At 43.9% G+C, this 26578-nt stretch overlaps 1 protein-coding gene across 2 annotated transcripts in view; it reads left to right on the top strand.

Annotated features, from left to right (window-relative positions):
• The first annotated feature begins 2769 nt into the window (after window positions 1–2769).
• FAM177A1 (family with sequence similarity 177 member A1) overlaps window positions 2770–26578 on the top strand; it is a 71138-nt gene continuing 47329 nt past the window's right edge. The window contains exons 1-2 of one of the 2 annotated variants that reach the window (XM_056545309.1): window positions 2770–3148; window positions 11988–12164. In XM_056545309.1, coding sequence (XP_056401284.1) covers window positions 3134–3148; window positions 11988–12164 — 192 coding nt within the window. In that variant the 5' untranslated portion in view covers window positions 2770–3133. The remainder of the gene's footprint in view (window positions 3149–11987; window positions 12165–26578) is intronic. The other variant, XM_056545310.1, reaches the window with a different exon arrangement.

The following is a 26578-nucleotide window of genomic DNA, read 5'->3' on the forward strand; positions in this document are numbered from 1 at the left end:
AAGTGTAAGTACATTTAGGGAGAAAAAAACTGTGTTAAAAAATGTAATAAACACACACACACACACTAAACGCCGTTTACCACTTCTGAGCCATGACTACAATTTACAGTGATCCCTCAACTTACAATGGCCTCAACATACAATAGTTTCAACATACAATGGTCTTTTCTGGACCATCGTAAGTTGAAACCAGATTCAACATACAATGCTACAGACAGTCCAGATCTGTGAAACGTGTCAATGGCTGGAAGAACCAACCAATCAAAATGGGCATTCACTGGTAAAACCCCTGTATTACTGAAGTGTATGCACTGACTGGTGTCTGGTATTACATGTTCTGTACACTTTACCTGTATCAGGGTTAGATGCTCTTTTGGACACCAGGTGAGGGCGACTCCATTACTTGTTTGGGACATTGCCTGTACTGTACAGGACCCCTGAAGAAGCTCCTGTCCTCTACATAGACCAGTGTTTCCCAAGCAGGGTGGCCCCATCTTTTGCAAAACTACAACTCCCAGCATGCCCGGACAGCCTTTGGCTGTCCAGGCATGCTGGGAGTTATAGTTTTGCAACAGCTGGAGGCTCCCTGCTTGGGAAACACTGACATAGACAGTAATTTACAGCTCCCAGCAGATCTTTATTACTTTTATATGTAAGGATTTGCTTTATCTATATTAGTTATCTACTTATTTTTCTTTGTCACTTTTTCCTATTTTGGATGACATTTTGGTGCCTTTAGAACCAATTACCACGTTTCCATAGAGTTATGGTCGGTCTCAACATACAATGGTTTCAACTTACAATGGTTGTCCTGGAACCAATTAATATTGTAACTTGAGGGACCACTGTAGTTATTGAATTATTTAGATGTGGTGAAAAAGCTAAAAAAAAAAAAAACTCAAAAACAAAAGATCCAGAAGGAAACCTAGCAGCCAAACCTATTCAGACAGCAGGAAAAAGGAACACACTATTTTTTCTACTACATGAAGTAAATTTCCCACTTTTGCCTATGTCTGCCAAATTTATTAATGCCGTGCAACAATTTAGTAAATTTGTCGCACATAGTCAAAAATGAAGTAGAAAAAAACAGGGTAAAAACCAGACTACATAGTAAAAGATTAGTAAATGCCCCTCTATGTGCATTCCACTCTGCTCCATTATTCTCTATGAGCATTCCACTCTGCTCCACTATTCTCTATGGGCATTCCACTCTGCTCCATTATTCTCTATGTGCATTCCACTCTGCTCCATTATTCTCTATGGGCATTCCACTCTGCTCCATTATTCTCTATGGGCATTCCACTCTGCTCCACTATTCTCTATGGGCATTCCACTCTGCTCCATTATTCTCTATGGGCATTCCACTCTTGTCCATTATTCTCTATGGGCATTCCACTCTGCTCCACTATTCTCTATGGGCATTCCACTCTGCTCCATTATTCTCTATGGGCATTCCACTCTTGTCCATTATTCTCTATGGGCATTCCACTCTGCTCCACTATTCTCTATGGGCATTCCACTCTTGTCCATTATTCTCTATGGGCATTCCACTCTGCTCCATTATTCTCTATGGGCATTCCACTCTGCTCCATTATTCTCTATGGGCATTCCACTCTTGTCCATTATTCTCTATGTGCATTCCACTCTGCTCCACTATTCTCTATGGGCATTCCACTCTGCTCCACTATTCTCTATGGGCATTCCACCCTGCTCCATTATTCTCTATGGGCATTCCACTCTTGTCCATTATTCTCTATGGGCATTCCACTCTGCTTCACTATTCTCTATGGGCATTCCACTCTTGTCCATTATTCTCTATGTGCATTCCACTCTGCTCCACTATTCTCTATGGGCATTCCACTCTGCTCCACTATTCTCTATGGGCATTCCACTCTGCTCCACTATTCTCTATGTGCATTCCACTCTGCTCCATTATTCTCTATGTGCATTCCACTCTGCTCCACTATTCTCTATGGGCATTCCACCCTGCTCCATTATTCTCTATGGGCATTCCACTCTTGTCCATTATTCTCTATGGGCATTCCACTCTGCTCCACTATTCTCTATGGGCATTCCACTCTTGTCCATTATTCTCTATGGGCATTCCACTCTGCTCCATTATTCTCTATGGGTATTCCACTCTGCTCCACTATTCTCTATGGGCATTCCACTCTTGTCCATTATTCTCTATGGGCATTCCACTCTGCTCCAATATTCTCTATGGGCATTCCACTCTGCTCCATTATTCTCTATGGGCATTCCACTCTTGTCCATTATTCTCTATGGGCATTCCACTCTGCTCCATTATTCTCTATGGGCATTCCACCCTGCTCCACTATTCTCTATGGGCATTCCACTCTGCTCCATTATTACCTATGGGCATTCCACTCTGCTCCACTATTCTCTATGGGCATTCCACCCTGCTCCATTATTCTCTATGGGCATTCCACTCTGCTCTATTATTCCCTATGGGCATTCCACCCTGCTCCATTATTCTCTATGGGCATTCCACTCTGCTCTATTATTCCCTATAGGCATTCCACCCTGCTCCATTATTCTCTATGGGCATTCCACTTCCCTGTTAAAGTCTATGGGCATTCCACTTCCCTGTTAAAGTCTATGGGCATTCCACTTCCCTGTTAAAGTCTATGGGCATTCCACTTCCCTGTCAAAGTCTATGGGCATTCCACTTCCCTGTTAAAGTCTATGGGCATGTTCCCTCATACGATCTGCCCTCAGCTTCCCACATAGCTGAGATTACAGACGCCCAGTCAATGCTCTCACTTACTAAAAGCTGCAATCGCTCTGACGTCATCCAACCCTTCAGCACAACCTAGAGTCTATGGCTTCGATATTCTGCAGCTGCATCCAGTCAGCTACATCTACAGCACCATCTAGGGATCTACGTAAGCAATCGTACGAAGGTACCTTTGTGAATAGAAAATCTACCCTACCCTAGGATATACGCGAAATTGCTACGCATGTAGATAAAGAGCGGGTGGAACGCACGGAAGTGTCTTTGCTGACAGAGCGAGGTGTGAAACGCACAAGAGTGGGGTGGAGCCGTTAGCTTCATCTTCGTGTTGTTGCACGGCAAGCCTGGGATTCGGGTCGGCCACTTAAACCTGGAACTATGGCTACAGGAGAGGTAAGAGGATCTGCAGTAGTTAAACGCATGTATTTTTGCCACCTCAATTGTATCCCTTGTGTTCATTGTATACAGGTGCTATGGCTGCCGCGCTGTACTGTTTACTTGTTATATACAGTGGCTGGGGTGTGTATATATAATTCCGCCCACAGCATGCAGCATAGGTCTCACTCAGTCTTACCACAGGTGGCTAACGTCTTCAATTATGCTACATTAGGGTCAGAAGGAATTGATGCGGCCATTCGGTGACTGCTTAAGAATATCTTTAGGCTTGCTGACAGCTCTGCGCCTATCACTGGGCATTAATCATCTGAAGATCATGTGACAGCTCTGCTCCTATCACTGAGCATTAATCATCTGAAGATCATGTGACAGCTCTGCGCCTATCACTGGGCATTAATCATCTGAAGATCATGTGACAGCTCTGCTCCTATCACTGAGCATTAATCATCTGAAGATCATGTGACAGCTCTGCTCTTATCACTGGGCATTAATTATCTGATGGTCAGCTGACAGCTCTGCTCCTATCACTGGGCATTAATCATCTGAAGATCATGTGACAGCTCTGCTCCTATCACTGGGCATTAATCATCTGAAGATCATGTGACAGCTCTGCTCCTATCACTGGGCATTAATTATCTGATGGTCAGCTGACAGCTCTGCTCCTATCACTGGGCATTAATCATCTGAAGATCATGTGACAGCTCTGCTCCTATCACTGGGCATTAATTATCTGATGGCCAGCTGACAGCTCTGCTCCTATCTCTGGGCATTAATCATCTGAAGGTCAGCTGACAGCTCTGCTCCTATCACTGGGCATTGATCATCTGAAGATCATGTGACAGCTCTGCTCCTATCTCTGGGCATTAATTATCTGATGGTCAGCTGACAGCTCTGCTCCTATCTCTGGGCATTAATCATCTGAAGGTCAGCTGACATCTCTGCTCCTATCACTGGGCATTAATTATCTGAAGGTCAGCTGACAGCTCTGCTCCTATCACTGGGCATTATTCATCTGAAGGTCAGCTGACAGCTCTGCTCCTATCACTGGGCATTAATTATCTGAAGGTCAGCTGACAGCTCTGCTCCTATCACTGGGCATTAAAGCGGTACTCTGGCGCTTAGACATCTTATCCCCTATCCAAAGGATATGGGGATAAGATGCCTGATCCCGGGGGTCCCGCAGGTGGGGACCCCCGTGATCTTGCAAGCCGCACCCCGTTTAAAATCAGTCCCCGGAGCGTGTTCGCTCTGGGTCTGTTTACTGTCGATCATGGGGCCGAAGCATTGTGACGTCAAGGCTCCACCCCCACTCAATGCAAGCCTATGGGAGGGGGTGTGATCACGGCCCCGTGATCGACAGTAATCAGACCCGGAGCGAACACGCTCCGGGGACTGATTTTAAATGGGGTGCGGCATGCAAGATCACGGGGGTCCCCAGCGGCGGGACCCCGCGATCAGGCATCTTATCCCCTATCCTTTGGATAGGGGATAAGATGTCTAAGCGCCAGAGTACCCCTTTAATCATTTTGAAGGTCAGCTGACAGCTCTGCTCCTATCACTGGGCATTAATCATCATCTAAAGGCTATGGACATTCACCCCTTAACGACCAAGGACGTATTTCTGCCTTGGCCGGCTCCTGCTCCGTGTCATATCTGGTTGGTCCCGGCATGTAACTGAAGCCGGGGCTAATAGCATGCGGCAGCGATTGCGGTACCGTGCGCTATAAACTCTTTAGACGCGGTGTTCAAAGTTGAACGCCACGTCTAAAACGAAAGTAAAAGCTTCACGGCTGCTCAGTAAGACTGATTGGGACCACCGCAGTAAAAATGCGGCTTCCCCATTCAGCTAGGACGTGAGCGGAGGTCCTCTTACCTTCCTCCGGCTCGTTCGTTTGGCAATTGATTGCTCAAGCCTGCATCTCAGGCTTGGAGCAATCGACCGCCAATAAAACTGATCAGTGGGAGCTATAACAATGCACTGCGTAGAAACGGAAGCCCCCAAAAGTTACAAAATTGCGTTTTTTCTTCAATTTCGATGCACAATGATTTTTTTTTTCCATTTCGCCATAGATTTTTGGGTAAATTGACTGATGTCACAACAAAAGTGGAATTGGTGGCGCAAAAAATAAGCCATCATGGATTTTTAGGTGCAAAATTGAAAGAGTTATGATTTTTTAAAGGTAAGGAGGAAAAAATTTAAGTGAAAAAAGGGAAAAACCAGTGGCCCTTAAGGGGTTAAACATCTAAAGAAAAGCTGGCAGCTCTACACCTACCACTGGGCATTGTTGAGTTCCACAAACCTGTGATAAAACGTTGATGGTACCTGGGCTGAGATGCCCCACTCCTGACCTATTGTTGCGCTAATGTTCACTGTATGTAAAAGTCTTCTCAATGGAACTAAAACTGGAACAGATCGAAAATTTCAAAGGAGTATTTCCAACAGTTCTCATATGACTGGCTTAGGCTGGGTCCACACTACGTTTTGTCCCATACGGGAGCGCATACGGCAGGAGGGAGCTAAAACCTCGCGCTCCCGTATGTGACCGTATGCGCTCCCGTATGTCATTCACTTCAATGAGCCGACCGGAGTGAAACGTTCGGTCCGGTCGGCTCATTTTTGCGCCGTATGCGCTTTTACAACCGGACCTAAAACCGTGGTCAACCACGGTTTTAGGTCCGGTTGTAAAAGCGCATACGGCGCAAAAATGAGCCGACCGGACCGAACGTTTCACTCCGGTCGGCTCATTGAAGTGAATGGCATACGGGAGCGCATACGGTCACATACGGGAGCGCGAGGTTTTAGCTCCCCCCTGCCGTATGCGCTCCCGTATGGGAGAAAACGTAGTGTGGACCCAGCCTCAGCTGGTTTTGTCACACACAAAGATTTTAATGAAATCTTCTGTTTGTCCCCTATTTTAAGGGACCCCTATGACATCAAGTATCAGACAATTATGGTTTTACGGACTAATCCTTAAATACAATAGCACCCTGCATACCTGATGTACATTTCCAAGGAATATGCTCACAATAAGTGACAGGTCCCTTATTCCACTATATACACTGTGTGTGTGCGTGTGTGTGTGTGTGTGTGTGTGTGTGTGTGTGTGTGTGTGTATATATATATATATATATATATATACACACACACACAGTGTATATAGTGGGGGACACATTTTGATCAAAAAGTGCGCTGAGAGCCTCCATTTTTTTGACCTAGAGTGCTGTTGCAACTTTCTTTTTTTACATTTTGTATTTGCCACAGCAGCGGGCACCTGTGTATTAGGTTGTTGTGCTGGCTATTTTTCTTTTTATTTATATATATATATATATATATATATGTATATATATATATATATATATATGTGTATATATACACACACACACATACAGTGACCCCCCCCGACCTACAATGGCCCCGACATATGATCAAATCGACATACAATGTCCTCTCAGAGGCCATCGCATGTCGATGTCAGCATCGACATACGATGCTTTTTTATCTCGGGGCCATCGCATTAAGTGCTATCCAGCAGCGCAAAATGCTTAAGCTGCTGCCAGATAGCAGCTTAATGTTCCCCGTGTGGTGCAGTAAGTATTACTTACCCCTCCACGATGCTCCGGGGTGCCCTCCGGGTCCAGCGCTGTTCCTCCGGTGTCTTCTCGGCCCTCTCCGGTGACGTCACTATGCTGTTGCGCACGCCGTCCCGTCATCCAATAGGAACGGCGTACGCAGGGGAGTAATGACATAACTACGCAGGCCCGGTAAGGCTTTGCGGAAGACAGTAGAGGACCGGAGAAGACCAGGAGAGCCCAGCGGAGGCCCGGGGTCACCATCGGGAGCGGCGGGACGCAGTCCGGAGCGGCGGGGACAGGTGAGTACAGCTTCCTATACTTAACATTGCACGAATCCCTCAACATAGGATGGATTCGACAAACGATGGCTCGTTTGGAACGAATTACCATCGTATGTTGAGGGACCACTGTATATATGTATGTATATATATATATATATATGTATATATGTATATGTTTGTGTGTGTGTGTTTTGAATATTCGTATCTCCCTGGGCACTGGACCACCAATGCCTAGTCCATATATATAAAATTCAACGTGTGTATGTTCCAGCATCACGTCCAAACGGCTTAAGATATTAACATGAAACTTGGCACACATGTTACTTATATGTCAACAACAAACATAGGATAGGTGATTTAACCCTTACTCACCCCCATTTGTCAGGGGCGGGGTTTATGTTTAAAGTCCCATACATGTCAATGGGAAATATGTTACATAGTTACATAGTTAATACGGTCGAAAAAAGACATCTGTCCATCAAGTTCAACCAGGGAATTAGGGGGTAGGGGTGTGGCGCGATATTGGGAAAGGGATGGGATTTTATATTTCTTCATAAGCATTAATGTTATTTTGTTCCATGAATGTATCTAATCCCATTAAAGCTGTTAATTGTTCCTGCTGTGACCAGTTCCTGAGGTAGACCGTTCCATAAATACACAGTCCTCACGGTAAAGAAGGTGTGTCGCCCCTTGAGACTAAACTTTTTCTTCTCCAGACGGAGGGAGTGCCCCCTCGTCCTTTGGGGGGGTTTAACCTGGAACAGTTTTTCTCCATATTTTTTGTATGGGCCATTAATATACTTATATACGTTTATCATATCCCCCTTTAAACGTCTCTTCTCAAGACTAAACAATTGTAACTCCTTTAATCGCTCCTCATAGCTAAGATGTTCCATGCCCCATATTAGTTTAGTCGCGCGTCTCTGCACCCTTTCCAACTCCGCAGTGTCCCTTTTATGGACAGGTGCCCAAAACTGAACAGCATATTCCAGGTGAGGCCGTACCAATGCTTTATAAAGGGGGAGTATTATATCCCTGTCCCTTGAGTCCATGCCTCTTTTGATACATGACAATATCCTGCCGGCTTTGGAAGCAGCAGCCTGACATTGCATGCTATTCTGTAGTCTGTGATCTACAAGTACACCCAGATCCTTCTCTACCAGTGACTCTGCCAGTTTAATCCCCCCTAAGACATACGATGCATGCAGGTTATTAGTACCCAGATGCATAACTTTACATTTATCCACATTGAACCTCATTTGCCAAGTGGATGCCCAGACACTTAGTCTATCCAAGTCATCTTGTAACCTATACACTTCCTCTATAGACTGTACTGTGCTACAAAGCTTGGTGTCATCTGCAAAGATAGAAACAGAGCTGTTAATACCATCCTCTATATCATTGATAAATAAATTAAACAACAGCGGGCCCAGTACTGAACCTTGGGGTACACCACTAATAACCGAGGACCAATCAGAGTACGAATCATTGACCACCACTCTCTGGGTACGATCCATGAGCCAGTGTTCAATCCAGTTACAAACTAAAATTTCCAAACCCAAAGACCTTAACTTACCTGTCAGACGTCTATGAGGGACAGTATCAAACGCTTTAGCAAAATCCAGAAACACTATATCCACAGCCATTCCTCTGTCAAGGCTTCTACTCACCTCTTCATAAAAGCAAATTAGATTGGTTTGACAACTTCTATCCTTAGTAAACCCATGCTGGCTATCACTTATAATACAATTATCCCCTATGTATTCCTGTATGTAATCCCTTATAAGTCCTTCAAACAATTTACCCACAATGCACGTTAAACTTACCGGTCTATAGTTTCCTGGGGAAGACCTAGAGCCCTTCTTGAAGATTGGCACCACATTCGCCTTGCGCCAGTCCCTTGGCACAATACCAGACACCAGAGAATCTCTAAATATCATGAACAGGGGTACAGATATTACTGAACTTACCTCTCTAAGAACTCTTGGGTGCAATCCATCCGGCCCTGGAGATTTGCTTACATTTATATCACTTAACTTACCTTGTACCATCTCTACATTAAGCCAGTTCAGTACATTACATGATGTGTTACCAGCACTGACCTGGCCAATGTACGCTCCTTTTTCCATAGTGTATACAGAACTAAAGAACCCATTCAGTAGCTCCGCTTTCTCTTGATCGCCTGTGACAACCTCCCCATTATCATTATTAAGGGGTCCTACATGCTCTGTCCTTGGTTTTTTTGCATTTATATATATCAAAAAATATTTAGGATTAGTTTTGCTTTCTTTGGCCACCTGTCTCTCGTTTTGAATTTTTGCTGTTTTTATTACATTTTTACAGATTTTATTAAGCTCTTTGTACTGTTTAAATGTTATCGCTGACCCATCAGATTTGTATTTTTTGAAGGCTATTTTTTTGTTGTTTATTGCTCTTTTAACATCATGTGTCAGCCATGTAGGATTTAGTTTTAATCATTTATATTTGTTCCCCTTTGGTATATATTTAGCTGTATAGTTATTTAGAGTTGATTTAAAGATGTCCCATTTACCTTCTGTATCAGTATTTGAGAACACCTCCCCCCAGTCTATGTCCTGTAATGCAGCCCTCAGCCCAGGGAAGTTTGCCTTTTTAAAGTTATATGTTTTTTGCCTTCCCCGCCTGTCTTTGTTTTCTACATTTTAAGTCAAAAGTAACTATATTGTGGTCGCTATTACCAAGGTTTTCCCGCACAGTTACATTACCAACCAGCTCTGCGTTGTTGGAAATGATCAGATCCAACAAGGCATCATTTCTTGTTGGGTCCTCCACAAACTGGCCCATAAAATTATCCTGCAATAAATTTAGGAATTGTCGCCCCTTGTTTTAGCCAACCCCGGACCCCAATCTATATCTGGATAGTTAAAATCTCCCATTATTACCACTGAACCTGCCCGGGCGGCCCTCTCTATTTGTTTATGAAGCCGAACTTCTATCTCTTCAGTGATATTAGGGGGTCTGTAGATTACCCCAAATATTATTTTTTCTGTATTTCCCTCCTTTTGTAATTCTACCCACAGTGATTCCACCTCCTCAAAATCATCACACACTATGGCATCGTTCGCACTGACTTTCATACCACTTCTTACATACAGACAGACTCCACCACCTTTTCTGTTCATTCTATCCTTGCGAAACAATGTAAACCCCTGCAGATTGACAGCCAAGTCATGCGAGGAGTCCAGCCATGTCTCAGTGACCCCAACTATATCAATATGTTCCTCCAGTATCAAGGCCTCAAGCTCCCCCATTTTATTTGCTAGGCTTCTGGCATTTGTGAACATACACTTTACATTTCCATCCTTTATGTTATTGGGGTTAATGGGATTCAAGGGTGTAAGTTTTATTTTCCTATGAAGCCTATTCCTATTAACTATTCTAACCCCTCCCTCCGCTCCACCCCCAGGTACATTTATAATTCCCACCTCTCTATCTACACTATCTTCCCCCTCTTTGCTGTAGGTTCCCTCCCCCCAAGTCCCTAGTTTAAACACTCCTCCACCCTTCTAGCCATCTTCTCCCCAAGCAAAGCTGCACCCTCCCCATTGAGGTGCAGCCCGTCCCTACGGTAGAGCCGGTAACCGACAGCGAAGTCAGCCCAGTTCTCCATGAACCCAAACCCTTCCTTCCTACACCAGCTTCTGAGCCACTTGTTTACCTCCCTGTTACTCAAAAACTTCCAAAAGGCTGGAGATATTTCGATAATACTTGGTCACATGTTACTTATATATCCACTTAAAAGATAGGATAGTTAATTTAACCCTTAACTACCCCCATTTGTGAGGGTCTGGGTTTTTGTTTAAAGTCCCATGCAAATCAATGGGAAATGTATGTTCCCACATAACTTCCGTACGGCTGGAGATATTTCAATAACTGGCACACATATTACAGGCCGGGATAGGAGGACGGGAAAGGAGGTCGGGATATGAAGTCAAAAGCTTCCTCCTTTGTTTATTTTCCTCCCCAACAAGGATTAGGAAGGAAAAACCGGACAATGCCGGGCACTCAGCTAGTGGTAAATAAAGTTATGGTGGTTGCAAATCTTATTGCCTTTTTTATCTCTCAGGAAATTGTCAAGGAGACAGAGCCGAGCTGCTCAGTAGGTAAAGGCAAGCAAGGAGACATGCAAGACTGTGGCACTTGAGCAGCTCAGCCTCATCTCCTTGACACTTGGCTAAGAAATAGAAAGACAATTTTATAAGTTCCATTAGCTCAAAAAAAATTAGAGTTGGATTTTATACCCAAACAGCTGTCCAACCATGTCTGCAGCTCTGTCATCAAATAAAGAGAATCTGACACTATTTTCACCCGCACTAAACACAATATACTGGGTTATAGTGTAGGTGAACAGCTTTACAAAAAGCCCTCTCTTAGTTGAATATGTCTTGTATTTGCAGAGTTAAGACACATTAATCTTCCAGCTGTATTGTGCAGCTCTGTGCAGTGGAGGCGGGGAGCTGGCTCACCCAGCTCCCCTGCCTTCTCCATATTCTCAATTCGGCCTGTCCCTGTCATGAATATGATAATGAATGCCGGAGGTGAGCACTCTCTGCTTGGGGTGAGATCACTCCCACCATCCATTAGCATATGCATCATGGAGGTGAGCCAGACAGAGAACATAGAGGAGGCAGAGTAGCTGCCAAGCCAACTCCCCACCTTCATTGCACAGAGCTGCGCAATGTAGCTGGAAGATTAAAACATGCCATAACTCTGCAAATACAGAACATTTTCAAGTAAGTGAGGACTGAAAAAGCTGTTCACCCGCTCTAGAACCCAGTATATTGGGTTTAGTGCGGGTGAACAGGGTGTCAAATTCTCTTTAAGCTGAAATGTCATTTTCTTATTTTGATAACAGGGTTGTGACAGTAATTGTGACAGTATTGTAATGTGTATAATGTACTGTTTAATCAGTGATGTAATCATTCTTCCTTTTGTTGACACAGGTTGTGCTTAATGGTGATCGAACATTTGAAAGTGTGGAGCTTGGAGATGTAAGGAAGAAGAAGAAAATTCCTCGAAGAATTATCCACTTTGCCAGTGGTGAAACCATGGAGGAATATAGTACAGATGAGGAAGAAGAGTTGCAGGAGAAAAGAGATATTTTGCCATCTGTTGACCCAGTAAGTGACATTGGATCCATAAATGCATTTGGCTGCTTCAGGACAGAGCCTACTTTTTTCTCTATAGACTTAACTATATGCAGTTTTTACACCGTTAACTGTACAGTATAACTGGTATGTTATCTTCAATGCCCAAATTGTGTAATTTTTGTTATGTTTTGCTACTTTTAAAGGGTCACTGTCATAAGAAAAAAACTTGACCTGTGGCATACACATGTCAAGTTCTGATCGCATCAGGTCTAACTACCAAGACCCACTGCGAACGCTAGTTATAAGCCAGGGAAGCGAGCAGCAGCACTAGCGACACCCTGGCTTGCCAGCTGGCAGGTCCTACCTTTTTACTGTACGAGTATGCATAGACTTAAGGTAGGCTATTTTGTGCAGCTGATTTTTCTACCCAATGAAGTTAATGGGTAGCAAAATCAGCTGCACAAAATATGCAGCAGATCCTGTACGTGTGAATGTACCCTTATGCAGAGAAAAGTTTGGATTCAAATGATGGCTTCCTCTGCTTAGAACTATCGATCAACGAGGCTCCCTGGAGGGAGACCTGGTGCAATGTGGGTAACATGTCAAGTGTTTTCATTTCTCATAACTATAACCCTTTAAACTAGGGATGCATCAAAAATTATCAGCCGAAAATGGTCCTTTCGACCTTTTCGGCTATAGGAATTTCCCACTGATAATGGGAATGGATGGATGTGGCGTAACCCCTTCCCGACTTATAACCTACTGGTACGTCATGGATCGGGTGAGGGGAATATGGCACGGGCCTGCTTCATAACCGGCAGACTTACCCGTCCTTTCTTGTCCTCGGTGGATCGACAGTTGCTTAAAAGCTGCCTTAGGCAGTCCATAGAAAAATATATTTTTTAAATAAAACACTGTAAAAAAAATAAATAATTTGGTATCACCACGTGTGTAATTGTCCGATCTATTAAATTATGATGTTCCTGATGCTGCACGGTAAACGCAAAGAAATTTCAAACGACAAAATTGCTGATTTTTGGTCACACCACTTCCCAGAAAAAAACTTCATAAAAAGTGATTAAAAAGTCATATATAAGTGATACTGTTAAAAACCAAATGCTCATGTCACAAAGAATAAACCCTAACATAGCTCCGTAGGTGGAAAAATAAAGTTATAGAGGTCAGAACATGGCATTGAACAAACTTAGACAATTTTAGTTTTACGTTTTCGTTTTTTTCCTCCTTGCCTTCTGAAAATCATAACTCTTGTGTATTTTCATCCACAGACTAGTATGAGGGCTTGTGTTTTGTGCGACCAGTATAATCACATCACTAATTTTACCATAAAATGTATGGCGCACTAAAAAAAAAAACAATAATTTTGTGGGGAAATTGCTAAGAAAATTGCAATTTTGCTAATTTTGGAAGGTTGAAAGGTTTTCTGCTGTGGGTCAATACGATTAAAATGATACCATTGATTACGGTACATATATTTCTATTATTGTAAAGCTTTAAAAATTCTCAAACTTTTTAACCAAATTAGTACGTTTAAAATCCCTTTATTTTGCTGACCTATACATTTTTCATTTTTTCCGTATGAGCCTCCGTGATCTGTATTGATTTTTTGCGCCATGATCTGAACTTTTTATTTATACCATTATACCACATTTGTTTATATAAAACTTTTTTTTTTTTTTTTTTTTTTTTTTTTTTTTTTTGGGAATAAAATGTTATAAAAAAAATTAGCCATTTGTACCTTACTGCCACTCTTAATAACTCTTTCCCTCTGTTTGGCAACCTTGGGACAGGTTTCTGGATAGACAGCCTCCTTAGTCTCCCCTCCCACTATTCCCCCTTTTTTTACCCTTCTTTCTTGTCCTTCTTTGTATCTTCCTGCTGCTGTTTTTATTTGTCTTGTCTAGTTGCACTTTGTTTTCTATTGCTCTTTTGGTGCCCAGTATTGGGCTTCTTGGATTTCTCTTTGAGAATTCCTAGTTTACCTATTGCCTTTTTTGTTGTTTTTGGTTGATTCACACTTTATGCTACAATGTATCGCATGTTGTTCTGACTTTCTATTGTAAAACCTTAACCCCTTAAGGACTCAGGGTTTTTCCGTTTTTGCATTTTCATTTTTTCCTCATCACCTTCTAAAAATCATAACGTTTTCAATTTTGCCCATTAAATTCCATATGATGGCTTATTTTTTGCGCCACCAATTCTACTTTGCTATTTTGGACTTTGGATTTTTTTTGCGCGTACGCCATTGACCGTGCAATTTAATTAACGATATATTTTTATAGTTCGGACATTTTCACACACTGTGATACCACATATGTTTATTTACACAGTTTTTTTTTTTAAATGGGAAATGGGGGGGGGTGAGTCAAACTTTTATTAGGGAAGGGGTTAAATGACCTTTGTTAAAGGGGTACTCTGGTTAAAAACCTTTTTTTTTTTTTTAAATCAACTGGTGCCAGAAAGTTAAACAGATTTGTATCTTAATCCTTCCTTTACTTATTAGCTGCTGAATACTACAGCGGAAATTATTTTCTTTTTGAAACACAGAACTATCTGCTGACATCACGAGCACAGTGCTCTCTGCTGACATCTCTGTCTATTTTATGAACTGTCCAGAACAGCATATGTTTGCTATGGGTATTTCCTTTTACCCTGGACAGTTCCTAAAAATAGACAGAGATGTCAGCAGAGAGCACTTTGCTCGTGATTCAGCAGACAGCTCTGTGTTTCAAATGGAAAAGAATTTCCACTGTAGTATTCAGCAGCTAATAAGTACAGGAAGGATTAAAAATTTTTAATAGAAGTAGTTTACAAATCTGTTTAACTTTCTGGCACCAGTTGATTTAAAAAAAAAAAAGTTTTTCACCGGAGTACCCCTTTAACTTTTTTTTGTGTGTTACCCCGTTTTAAACTCTGAGACCGGGCGTAGGGCGTACAGGTACGCCCTTCATCCTGAAGGAGTTAAAGGACAACTGTAGTGGTACACTTTTCTATATGCCCGGGCCTCAAAAATAAACTCGTACATACCTTCCTACGAGCCCCCGTTGGTCCGGCACAGGCCAAACGGTCCGGCAGTGCTGACGTCATTCCACTTAATGGGGACAGGGACGCTGCAGAGCCGTCGGCGTATCACCAGCCGTAGCGATGTCCCGCCCCGGTCGGTGATAGGCTGAGCCCACTGTCATGTAAGGAGCTCTGGCCGGCTTCTTTTTTTTAATTTTTTTTTTTATTTCAAATTAGAAAATTACAATAATGCATTTCAAAATTCGCTTTACACAATATAAATAATCCCACCCACACCCCTATCCCCCCACCCACTACCAGCTAGGATGCCTCATCCCATTTCTTCCACTCGTTTTCAACTTTTTGACCTATCTTTTTTCCCTGATAATAAATAGCTTCAAATCTTCTCATTTGTTGAACTTCCCTCTGCCACTCAACCCAACATGGGCCCTGGGGAGCAAACCATCTCCTAAGAATAATTATTCTAGCTAATCCGAAAGCCTTTGTCAGAACACTGTTCTTACACTGCATGGCCGGCTTCTTACATGACAGTGGGCTCAGCCTATCATCGGCCGGGGCGGGACATCGCTACGGCCGCCAGTGATACGCCGATGGCTCTGCGGCGTCCCCGTCCCCAGGAAGTGGAATGACGTGAGCACTGCCGGACCGTGAGGCCTGTGCCGGACCAACGGGGGCTCGTAGGAAGGTATGTATGAGTTTATTTTGTTTTTGAGGCACGGGCATATAGAAAAGTGTACCACTACAGTTGTCCTTTTAACTTTCTGGAGCCAGTTGATATGAAAAAAATTATATATTTTTTTCACTGGAATACCCCTTTAACCCCTTAACGACGCAGGACGTAAATGTACGTCCTGGTGATGTGGTACTTAACGCACCAGGACGTACATTTACGTCCTGAGCATAACTGCGGGCATCAGAGCGATGCCGGCATCATGCGCGGCAGGTCCCGGCTGTGGATCGTAGCCAGGGACCCGCCGGTAATGGCGGACACCCGCGATCCGCCATCAACCCCTCAGATGCCGTGATCAATACAGGTCACTAAATTGGATGATCGGATCGCCCGTAGCGCTGCCGCGGCGATCCGATCATCCAGCACGGCAGCCGGAGGTCCCCTCACCTGGCTCCGCTGCCTTCCGGGAGTCTTCTGCTCTGATCTGCCTTCCCGCAGACCAGAGCAGAAGATGACCGATAACCCTGATCAGTGCTATGTCCTATACATAGCACTGAACAGGATTAGCAATCGAATGGTTTCTATAAATAGTCCCCTATGGGGACTATAAGAGTGTAAAAATAAAAGTAATAAAAGTTAAAAAAAAATGTGAAAAACCACCTCCCCCAATAAAAACGTAAATTGTCCCATTTTCCCTATTTCCCCCCAAAAAGTGTAAAAAATAAATAAATAAATAAAAATAAAAAAGTAAATTTTTTTTTTATATACATATTTGGTATCGCCGCATGCGTAAATATCCAAACTATTAAAATGTAAATGATCCCGTACGGTGAACGGCGTGAACGTAAAATAAAATAAAAAAAAGGCCAAAATAGCTGCTTTTTTATGACATTTTATTCCCAAAAAATTTTATAAAAAATGTAATAAAAGTTTTGTATAAGCAAATATGGTATGAATATAAAGTACAGATCACGGCGCAAAAAATGAGCCCTCATACACCGCTTATACGGAAAAATGAAAAAGTTATAGGTCTTCAAAATAGGGGGATTTTAAACGTACTAATTTGGTTAAAAAGTTTGCAATATTTTAATTTTTTTTTTAAGCGCAACAGTAATAGAAAAGTGTATAATCATGGGTATCATTTTAATCGTATTGACCCAGAGAATAAAAAACACGTAATTTTTACCATAAATTGTACGGCGTGAAAACAAAACCTTCCAAAATTTGCAAAATTGCGGTTTTCTTTTTAATTTCCCCACACAAATAGTATTTTTTTGGTTGCGCCATACATTTTATGATAAAGTGAGTGATGGCATTTCAACGGACAACTGGTCGCGCAAAAAACAAGCCCTCATACCAGTCTGTGGATGAAAATATAAAAGAGTTATGATTTTTTGAAGGGGAGGAGGAAAAAATGAAAACGTAAAAATAAAATTGTCTTAGTCCTTAAGGTCCAAATGGGCTGAGGGGTTAAATAATTCAAGTTTGTTGGCTCTCTCCAGCACCACACTGCCCCCTCCCCCCCCTGCCGCTGGGGCGGACTGACAACACTCAAGGCCCCCGGACCAAATAAAGCAAGGGCCCCCAGTCGGCCCCTGGCCACACCTCTGCCCCACCCCTATTCGGACATCAGCCTGATTGGTGATGTCTGCCATTAGCCGAGGGAATGGAAGTGGGAGCAGGCACTGTGCGTACATGTATGCCTTGTGTCCTTAGGGCTCATTTACACGGACGGATCCGCAGCGTATCTTACGGTGTGGATCCGCCGACAATGGACCCTATAGTGCTGCCTCCATCTGTGTCTGCTCATAGCGGCAATCAGCAGCTACGAACAAACGCTTTGATGTGCATGTTCGCCTCACGCATGCACAGTATACTCGCACATAACGCCGCTGCTCTCGGCCTATCTCAGGGAACAGGAGGAGCGGCTGTGATGTGTGCGAGTATACTGCCCATGCACACGGCGAACACGCACCTCGAAGCGTGTCTGCTCGTACTGGTGGATTGCCGCTATGAGCAGACAAAGATGGAGGCAGCACTGAAGGGTTCATTGCTGGCGGATTCGCAGCGTAAAATACGCTGCGGATCCGTCCATGTGAATAAGCACTTAGGGTACGTGCACACGTACAGGATCTGCTGTATATTTTATGCAGCTGATTTTGCAACCTATTGAAGCTAATGGGTTGCAAAGTCAGCTGCACAAAATATGCAGCAAAAATATGCAGCAGATCCTGGTTAATGACAAATAAACAAGCAATGTGTCCGCATGTTGTTGCCCCAGTGGGGTCGCTTTCCCTCCTCCAGTGTCCACAGGTCACATTACCCCAAACATTTTTTAAAAATTGTGGCAAAAATGGCGCAGTTTTACTGTGATTTAGAAAAATCGCGGTAAAACCGTGCCATTTTTGCTGCGGTTTTTCCTCCAAAAACTTCTGGTTACGTGAACTGTTGGTGAACTGTGGACACTGGGGGAGGCAAAGTGACCCCACTGGGCTGTTACTATACCCATCACCCAGCCCCTGGTTATACTGCTGATCAGAGGGGAGAGAGGCAGCACACAGGGACATCACTCACCCTCACATGAAGCGCCGTTCTGTGTTCCTGGGAGGCCTGTTAGCTCTCGGCCCCATCCTCTTCCTGTGCTGGGGGCGGAGCCAACAATCAGGTCCCCTTCATCCCTGTGCTGCTTCCTGTCTCTGCTAGTAATACCCAGAGCAGGAGCAGTGCAGGGATATTTACATAGAGAAAGACATCACTTGAAAGTAGCGCTTGTCTGACTGTTGATCCGGGACAAGTGTCCTTAATCCTCAGCAGCTGCAGCGGGCCCTTTACCAGGCCTTTGGACCACGGCCGAACGGTACGGCCAGTCAGTCTGCCCTGGACTGCCGCTCAGGCAATTATTGGATACAAGCAAAAAAGACGTGGAGCTCACACTAAGGGACACAAGGTTAACTGAATTCCTTCACTTAAAGGATAGAGAAAATAGAAACAATGTAAAAAGATCAGTCCTCAGTGTCCCACTCACAGAAGTGAGTGTATAATGGATATCTGGAAATAATTGATTCTTATAATGCCAGTTACTATTCAAATGTGTGTTATTTATTACACAATAGCCAAAATACATATAAGCTAAAAATATCTCTAGAAGTCTGCCTCCCCAGGGCCCTTGCGGTGTGTAGGCTCGCTTCAGAGAATATATAAAATTTATAATTAAAACAATAAAGTCAAGCGGTTCACCCCTATGATATGCAAAAAAAAGGTGAATAAAGTGAAAAATATATCAAGTCCGATTTGAAAGAGGAGGAGAGATAATTTGTGGATCCTATAGAAGAATAAATCCCTTCAAACACTCCCGTTGTGTATGTCAATCAAATTGTATATACTTTCAAGTCTCTAGTCAAATATTACAATGTAATTGATCTAGTGATACAATATAGTTCACGCAATATAGTTCATGCCAAGTTTTGGCACACTGTGCCACTCACCGCCCTTTCATGGAATTGGTAGCTCTCCGGGATGGTGACTTTCTGGCTGGAGGTGGCGACACCCGATATCAGGGTCTAGCCCCTTCTTACAGCCTGGAATCGCTGCCTGCCGATAGTTGCCGTAGATGCTCGCTCCGATGTGGAGATAAGTGGCGCCCAGCACAAAAGGCGTGTGATGCCGACAGCGTGTGGTGTCATTGGTCAGCTGATTGCAGGTCAGCTGCCCTTGGCTGTGTTAAGTCCCAATATACCTCGGAGGTTTCAGGTTCACTTGGCGGGAGGTTTGGAGGTGATAGAGGAGCCGGTCGTGATCATGTGACTCACGCTCTGGACAAGATGGATTACCTTGGATAACTTCTAAATAAGGACTACAACTGCCAGCAGACCTTTGTAATCCATCTTGTCCAGAGCGTGAGTCACATGATCACGACCGGCTCCTCTATCACTTCCAAACTTCCTGTCAAGTGAACCTGAAACCTCCGAGGTATATTGGGACTTGGGAAAATAATTTGATGTGGATGTACTCAATCTGTGTGATGGTCCGAGAACTTTCACCTGGTGGTATCCTCAGCCCACCTTAAATATTTGAAAAATAGGAAGTAAAGGATTGGAGAGGTTCTCAAGGACTGTGGATGAGTCTGTGTATAGTGTATGAGAATTAGTACATAGGGGTAGGGCCTAGAAGGTGATGTTTAATTGTGAAAAATGGTAGTGTTAGAACAATGGGATGTTCAGATATAAAGCAAGTACTATGTAAAATGTGTAATGTCGCTGTGGGATATGTAATATAACTGTGTCAGACTGAGCAAAATGTATCAGGTGTATAGATAACTGTGTGTTAAGCGCTGTGTGTTGTAGCTGATGGCAATGGATGTAAGATAGATGTAACTGAATGAAACTAAAACTAAAGGTCCAAGGTACAAGAATATTTATTTGGATATATAATCAGAAAACAGTGTGGAGAGAGAGATGTAGGGCCCTTGCACTCTTCTCCTAAACACAATACAAATAATTAAGATAATAAAAAAATTGCAAACAATATAAAATTGTGAATGATGCCACAAAAATGCCACAAAAAATGGTCCAATAAGTATGGTATGCCTCAGCTCTTGAGTGAGAATGGTATAAAGTTTTAATGGTAGAACTACAATTTGCAACCTCTGTAGCTACATGAAAATAGCCCACTGTTGCTAGAGTGTCGCACGGCGGCGGTAGTTAAGTGGAAAGATAGAACAGATATATCCTCCAATGTGGTAACTGGGTTCAATGGTGGTGCAGTGGTACTTCCCCTTTTATAGTGACACGGCGGTGACACAAGTCAAACAGGGGAAAGTGCCAAGGAATATGCAGGGCAGCTTGGCGGCCACGAACTATGAAGGGTGGCTAGGCGGCCGCGATCTAGTTAATAAGCCTTACCGTACTATGTACCGCTTACCCGACCATGGAGGGGCTGGGGTCTTCGGTGTCCTGGTGGCTGCGGCGGAGTGGATTCTAGCGGCGAGGTCCGTCTCTCAACAGACCGGTCACTGGCTGCGCTCGCTGCTTCCAAGGATGATTCACCGATTTCCCCTTCTCATGGTGGTGTCAGCCTGCGTGATGAGATGTCAGCATTTGGTGGAGGTCGGATAGTTGTAGGTAGGTTGATTGGCTGACAGCGATGTAGTTCTTTCAAAAGAGAGATGATGTGTGTCTGTGGCAGTAAGATCAAATGTGTTTCGGACTTACGTGGTCCATCCTCAGTGATCACTGAGCTAAATTGGTATTTTTCACCTCATTACATCAGCACCACACATGAGATGGGCCCCCAATGATCTTAAAGGAACAGGAAGCACAAAGAGGTTAAAAGGCCCCTCCCCAGACAATTCCTCAGTGTTTCCTGTTCCTTTTGGGAAGCATTGAGGTTTTACCTCCTAGTCCTGGGGCTGGTGGCAGGACGAAGCCAGGCAGTGGAGATCGGTTAACTGGGATTCCCCCTCGGTAATGCCGCTCCGGGTCGTGCGATCCTCATAGCGTGCCTCTCCGGACCCTCTGGTTCCCCGCCATGAAGCTCCAGAAGTTTATGCGACGGGGAGAGTTCTGTACAGGACCTCGGGCGCATGCGTGTGTCCCCCTGGTCTTTTCTAGTCTCTAGCAGTGCCGGCGCCTGCGTGTGATGTCACATCGCACGCAGGATGCTGAGATTGCCGGGGTCCCGAAGTTCCGTCTTCTCACGCAGTGGGAGTGTTGAAAACAAACACTGGGGGCGGCGCTGCACGCGGACGCCACTGGTAAGGCGCCAAATTGAAGCTGGGCTATTTAAAGGTAAGAACTCCTTTTCATACTGTCATAATGGAGGCTGCTACTTCAATCCACTCTGAATCGGTGGAGCTAGGGAAGACTAAAGATATTATTTCTTGGCTGAAGATACCCTTTTAAGTGCAGTAAAAAGTGCTATGAGTATAGAAGATCCCCAGGTTACCCTTTCAGTACAAGACGAAATGTTAGCAGGGTTAAAACCTAGAAAACAAAATGTTAACTATTCATGAGAACCTTAAAGGGGTACTCCGGTGCTTAGACATCTTATCCCCTATCCAAAGGATAGGGGATAAGATGCCTGATCGCGGGAGTCCCACCGCTGATGACCCCCATGATCTTGCACGCGGCACCCCGTTTGTAATCAGTCCACGGAGCGTGTTCGCTCCAGGACTGACTACCGGCGACTACAGGGTGGGCGGCGTGTGACGTCACGCCCCCGCCCCCGTGTGATGTCATGCTCCGCCCCTCAATGCAAGCCTACGGGAGGGGGCGTGATAGCTGTCATGCCCCCTCCCGTAGGCTTGCATTGAGGGGCAGAGAGTGACATCACACGGGGGTGTGACGTCACACGCCGCCCGCCCTGTAGTCGCCGGTAATCAGTCCCGGAGCAAACACGCTCTGGGGACTGATTACAAACTGGGTGCCACGTGCAAGATCACAGGTGTCCCCAGCGGCGGGACTCCCGCGATCAGGCATCTTATCCCCTATCCTTTGAATAGGGGATAAGATGTCTAAGCACCGGAGTACCCCTTTAAAAGTCTGATCTTGGATGAATGGAAAGATCCTGATAGAAAACTTATGATCACTAAAGAATTCAGAGCAAGGTTCAATAGTGAAGATACGGATTTATGGCGCGATGCCCCTAAAATAGATATCCAGGTGGCTAAAGTAGTCAAAAAGACATCTCTCCCATTTTAGGATTCTTCTCAATTAAGACTCTATGGATAGGAAAATGGAGGGTTTACTTAGAAAAAATTGAGATGCTTCTTCCCTAAACCCTAATATTGAAGCCACAAGTGTTGCAAGATCTCTGTTTTTATGGCTGGGACAAATGGAAAATCATACTGAAAATAAAACTCTTAGAGAGCAACTACTTTCTTATATTCCCATGTTAAAACTCACCACTGCCTTTTTGGTTGATGTATCAGCTGAATCAGTAAGGATGGCAGCAAAATCTGCAGCATTATCCAACTCTACTAGAAGAACCCTGTGGTTGAAGAATTGGAAGGGTGATTCTGTTTCAAAAACGAAACTATGTTCTATTCCCTTTGAAGGTAAATTGGTGTTTGGCTCTGTATTAGATAACATTTTGCAGCAAGCAGCAGACAAGAAAAAAATTTCCTGAAGAGAAAGGTACAAAAACGAAAAATAATTTCCGTTCGTTCAAGAATAAACAGAGAGACTATAAAAGTAAAGGATAGTCCGGAAGGAAGTTACCCTAAAGTAGGTAAGGTGCAAGATTTCTTGCTCAACCCCAACACTTCGGACAAAAAGCAGTGACTTGTCTCTGGTGGGGGGAGGAGACTGAGTCTATTCTACCTTCAGTGGAAGGATATAACAAAAAAAACTGTTTTTATTCTAAATTCTATCAAGCACAGGTTCAAAATAGTTTGTCTCTCCTCCACCTCAAACATTTCGTACAACAAATTTCAGTTCCGATTGCCTAAATAAACTGTTATTTCAGGGGGTTCAGGATCTACTCGCTCTTGGAGCAATCATTCCTGAGGAACAAGAACAGGGCCACTATTCTTGCCTTTTTCTTGTACCCAAACCAAATGGTTCTTTCAGGACAGTAATAAATCTAAAACACCTGAACCATTATAACTTACAAATGCTTCAAGATGGAAACACTCAAAACAGCTGTTGCTTTAATACCTCAGAATGCCTGGATGGCAACAATAGATTTAAGGGACGCATATTTTCACATACCCATTTTTCCAAAACATCCAAAATTCCAGAGATTTGCTGTAACCCAAAACCATCTAACCTTCCACTATCAATTTAAGGCACTACCGTTTGGAATATCCTCGGCCCCGAGGATCTTTACCAAAGTAATGATAGAAGTACTGGCATTCTTGAGACAAAAAGGAATAAAAATGATTCCATATCTGGACAATCTTCTGGTCATTGCTCGGTCCAAAGAGCTCTTGTCCCAGCATGTCAATCTAACAATTCTCTCTCTACAGAGTTTAGGCTGGATCATAAACTTCCAGAGTTCAAATCTCCTTCCTGCAAGACAAAAAAAGTTTTTAGGAATGATATTGGACAAATCAAAATCTTCTATCAATCGGACATAACTACCATCATAAATGCAATGTCTCTGTTAGGTTCCATGACTTCATCAGGGATGTGGAAATTCTATCGCCCGACGCCCGGGACAAGTAGTTTTGGGCGCCGGGCAGGTGAATTTGTTTATAGATTTAGCCCTGTATTGGGCTAGCAGGGACAGACCGACTTCTCCCTTATTTTTCTTTACTGCCGGTGTGAGGCGCAGGAGCGGATGCAAGTCTACACCTCACACCGGCGCTCAGAGTGTATGGAGGGGGCAGTGGGGGCCTCCAGCTGACCGCAGAGCCCGAGGTTGCACGTTTGCATTACATAATTGAGCCCCGCCCCCTTATCTCCCCTCCCGGAGGATGGAGGACGCAGCTACACATAACACAAGAAGACGAGGAGAGAAAGGATGTCCACAGCTCAGCACACAGCTCCTCTGCTCCCCCGCACACAGCTCTATCCCTCCCCCTGCCCCTGCTCTTTCTTCACAGGACCTAATCCATCACGGGAAGGCTGCATGTTTGCACGGGGAAAACACAGAGCAGGGGGGAGGGGAGAGAGGAGAGGACGTCCGGTGTGAGGGGAGATTTTTAAACCCATTTAACCTCACACTGTCAGGGACTACAGCTCTGATGTCCACTCATGGCGGCTCAGGTGAGTAGACAGAGAATACAGGCGACAGGAAGGGTGGTTGTATATGTAGGGTGTGATGTGTGTATGATGTCTGTGTATGATGTCTGTGTGTGTGATGTGTGTATGATGTCTGTGTGTGATGTGTATGTAATGTATGATGTCTGTCTATGTGGGATGTGTGTATGTATGTGATGTATGATGTGGGGTGGGCAGCGGTGTATGTATGGTGTGTGTGTGTGTGTGTGTGTGTGTGTATATGTATAGTGTGAGTGTATGTGTGATGTGTGTATGATGTCTGTGTGATGTGTGTATGTAATATATGATGTGGGTGGGCAGTGGCGGGTGTATGTATGATGTGTGCATTTGTATGGTGTGAGTGTATGTGTATGATGTATCTGTCAAGTGTGTATGTAATGTATGATGTGGGGGGGGGGGGCACTGCTGCCAGTTGTACCATCTAATTTTATTTATTTTTAGTGGCTTCTGGTCACCCGCACTAAATTGCACCCCCAGAATCCCGCCCCTTAATACTCACCCTCCAACCAAGAGCCCCACGGATGCACGCAAACACGCCCGAACCAAAACTACAACTCCCAGCATGTTGCACCATAACCTAAACTGTAGAACTATAAAGTGCAACATGCTGGGAGTTGTAGTTTTGGTTCAGGTCAGCTGCAGAGCTATAGGCTGCATCAGGGCATGCTGGGTGTTGTAGTTACTAACTGTAATTCCCAGTATTCCCTGACACAGACTATGGCTCTGCAGCTGACACAAACCAAAACTACAACTCCCAGCATGTTACACAATAACCTTAACTGTACTATACAGTGCAACATGCTGAAACACCCACACAACCATAGGCTGTATCAGGGCATGCTGGGAGTTGTAGTTATCTAGTAACTAAATGCAACTTCCAGCATTTTCTGACACAAAATGCACCACATAAACTGGAGAAGCAGAACACCCCCCAATAACACATAAGTCCCTATGAAGACTGAAAAATAGTGTTTAAAATATTTAAAAAAAGTGCATATATATGTGAATAAGCCCCTTTCCTAATAAGTTTCCAATTTTCTTTTAATAAAAATAATGTACAAAAATAAACATAAATGGTATCGCTGCATGTGGAAATGTCCAGACTATTAAAATATAATGTTAGTTAAACGTACGGTGAACGGTGTAAATGTAAAAAATAGTCCAGAATTGCTCATTTTTGGTCACTTCATATGAGAAATTTTTTATGGTGATCAAAAAGTTATATCTATACTTATCTGGGCTTGGCTCGGGTGTAAAAGGAGCTACAGCTCTCCCCCGCTAATAGTCTGGCATGCTGCGATCACCATGGTCGCTATTAAACCATTAGATCACCGCTGTCTAAGTTGACAACAGTGTCTAAAGGGATCTTATATCCATCCTTGGTGGTCTAGTGGGGGGGGGGGGGGAATATCGTACTATTTTGGTCAAAATTATTTTATCTACCAGGACAAGTGGATTTTCTTGAGGGACAAGTAAATTGTGTTCCGCTTTAGTCCCTTGGACAAGTAGTTTTTTTTTTTAAATTTCCACACCCCTGCTTCATGTATTCCAGCAGTCCCATGGAGCCAAAGTCATTCCAGAATTCTTCAGAAACAAGTCCTCAAAGTCTGCGATCGTTCTCAGTGTTCTCTGGAAAAGAAGATGATGATTCCTCTCAAATGGTGGATGAAAAGTCAAAATCTAAAGGAGGGGGTATCCTGGATTCCCCTTCCATCAGTTACAGTCACAACGGATGCCAGCCAAAAAGGTTGGGGAGCACATGTTTAGGATCTTTTTCTCCAGGGCACCTGGTCAGAGGAAACTTTCTCATTCGCTCTTCCAATTTTCGAGAACTAAAAGCTGTGTTCAAGGCTTTGAAGGCATCAGAACATCTCATTCAGAAACGTCATGTGAAGATAAACACCGACAATGCTACCATGGTAGGTTTTCTAAACCATCAAGGGGGAACAAGACACAGATTCCTACAAGCACTGACAGGGAAAATCTATCTTTGGGCAGAGGACAAGATA

Source organism: Hyla sarda, chromosome 11, assembly GCF_029499605.1.
Source record: "Hyla sarda isolate aHylSar1 chromosome 11, aHylSar1.hap1, whole genome shotgun sequence".
Lineage (NCBI taxonomy): Eukaryota > Metazoa > Chordata > Amphibia > Anura > Hylidae > Hyla > Hyla sarda.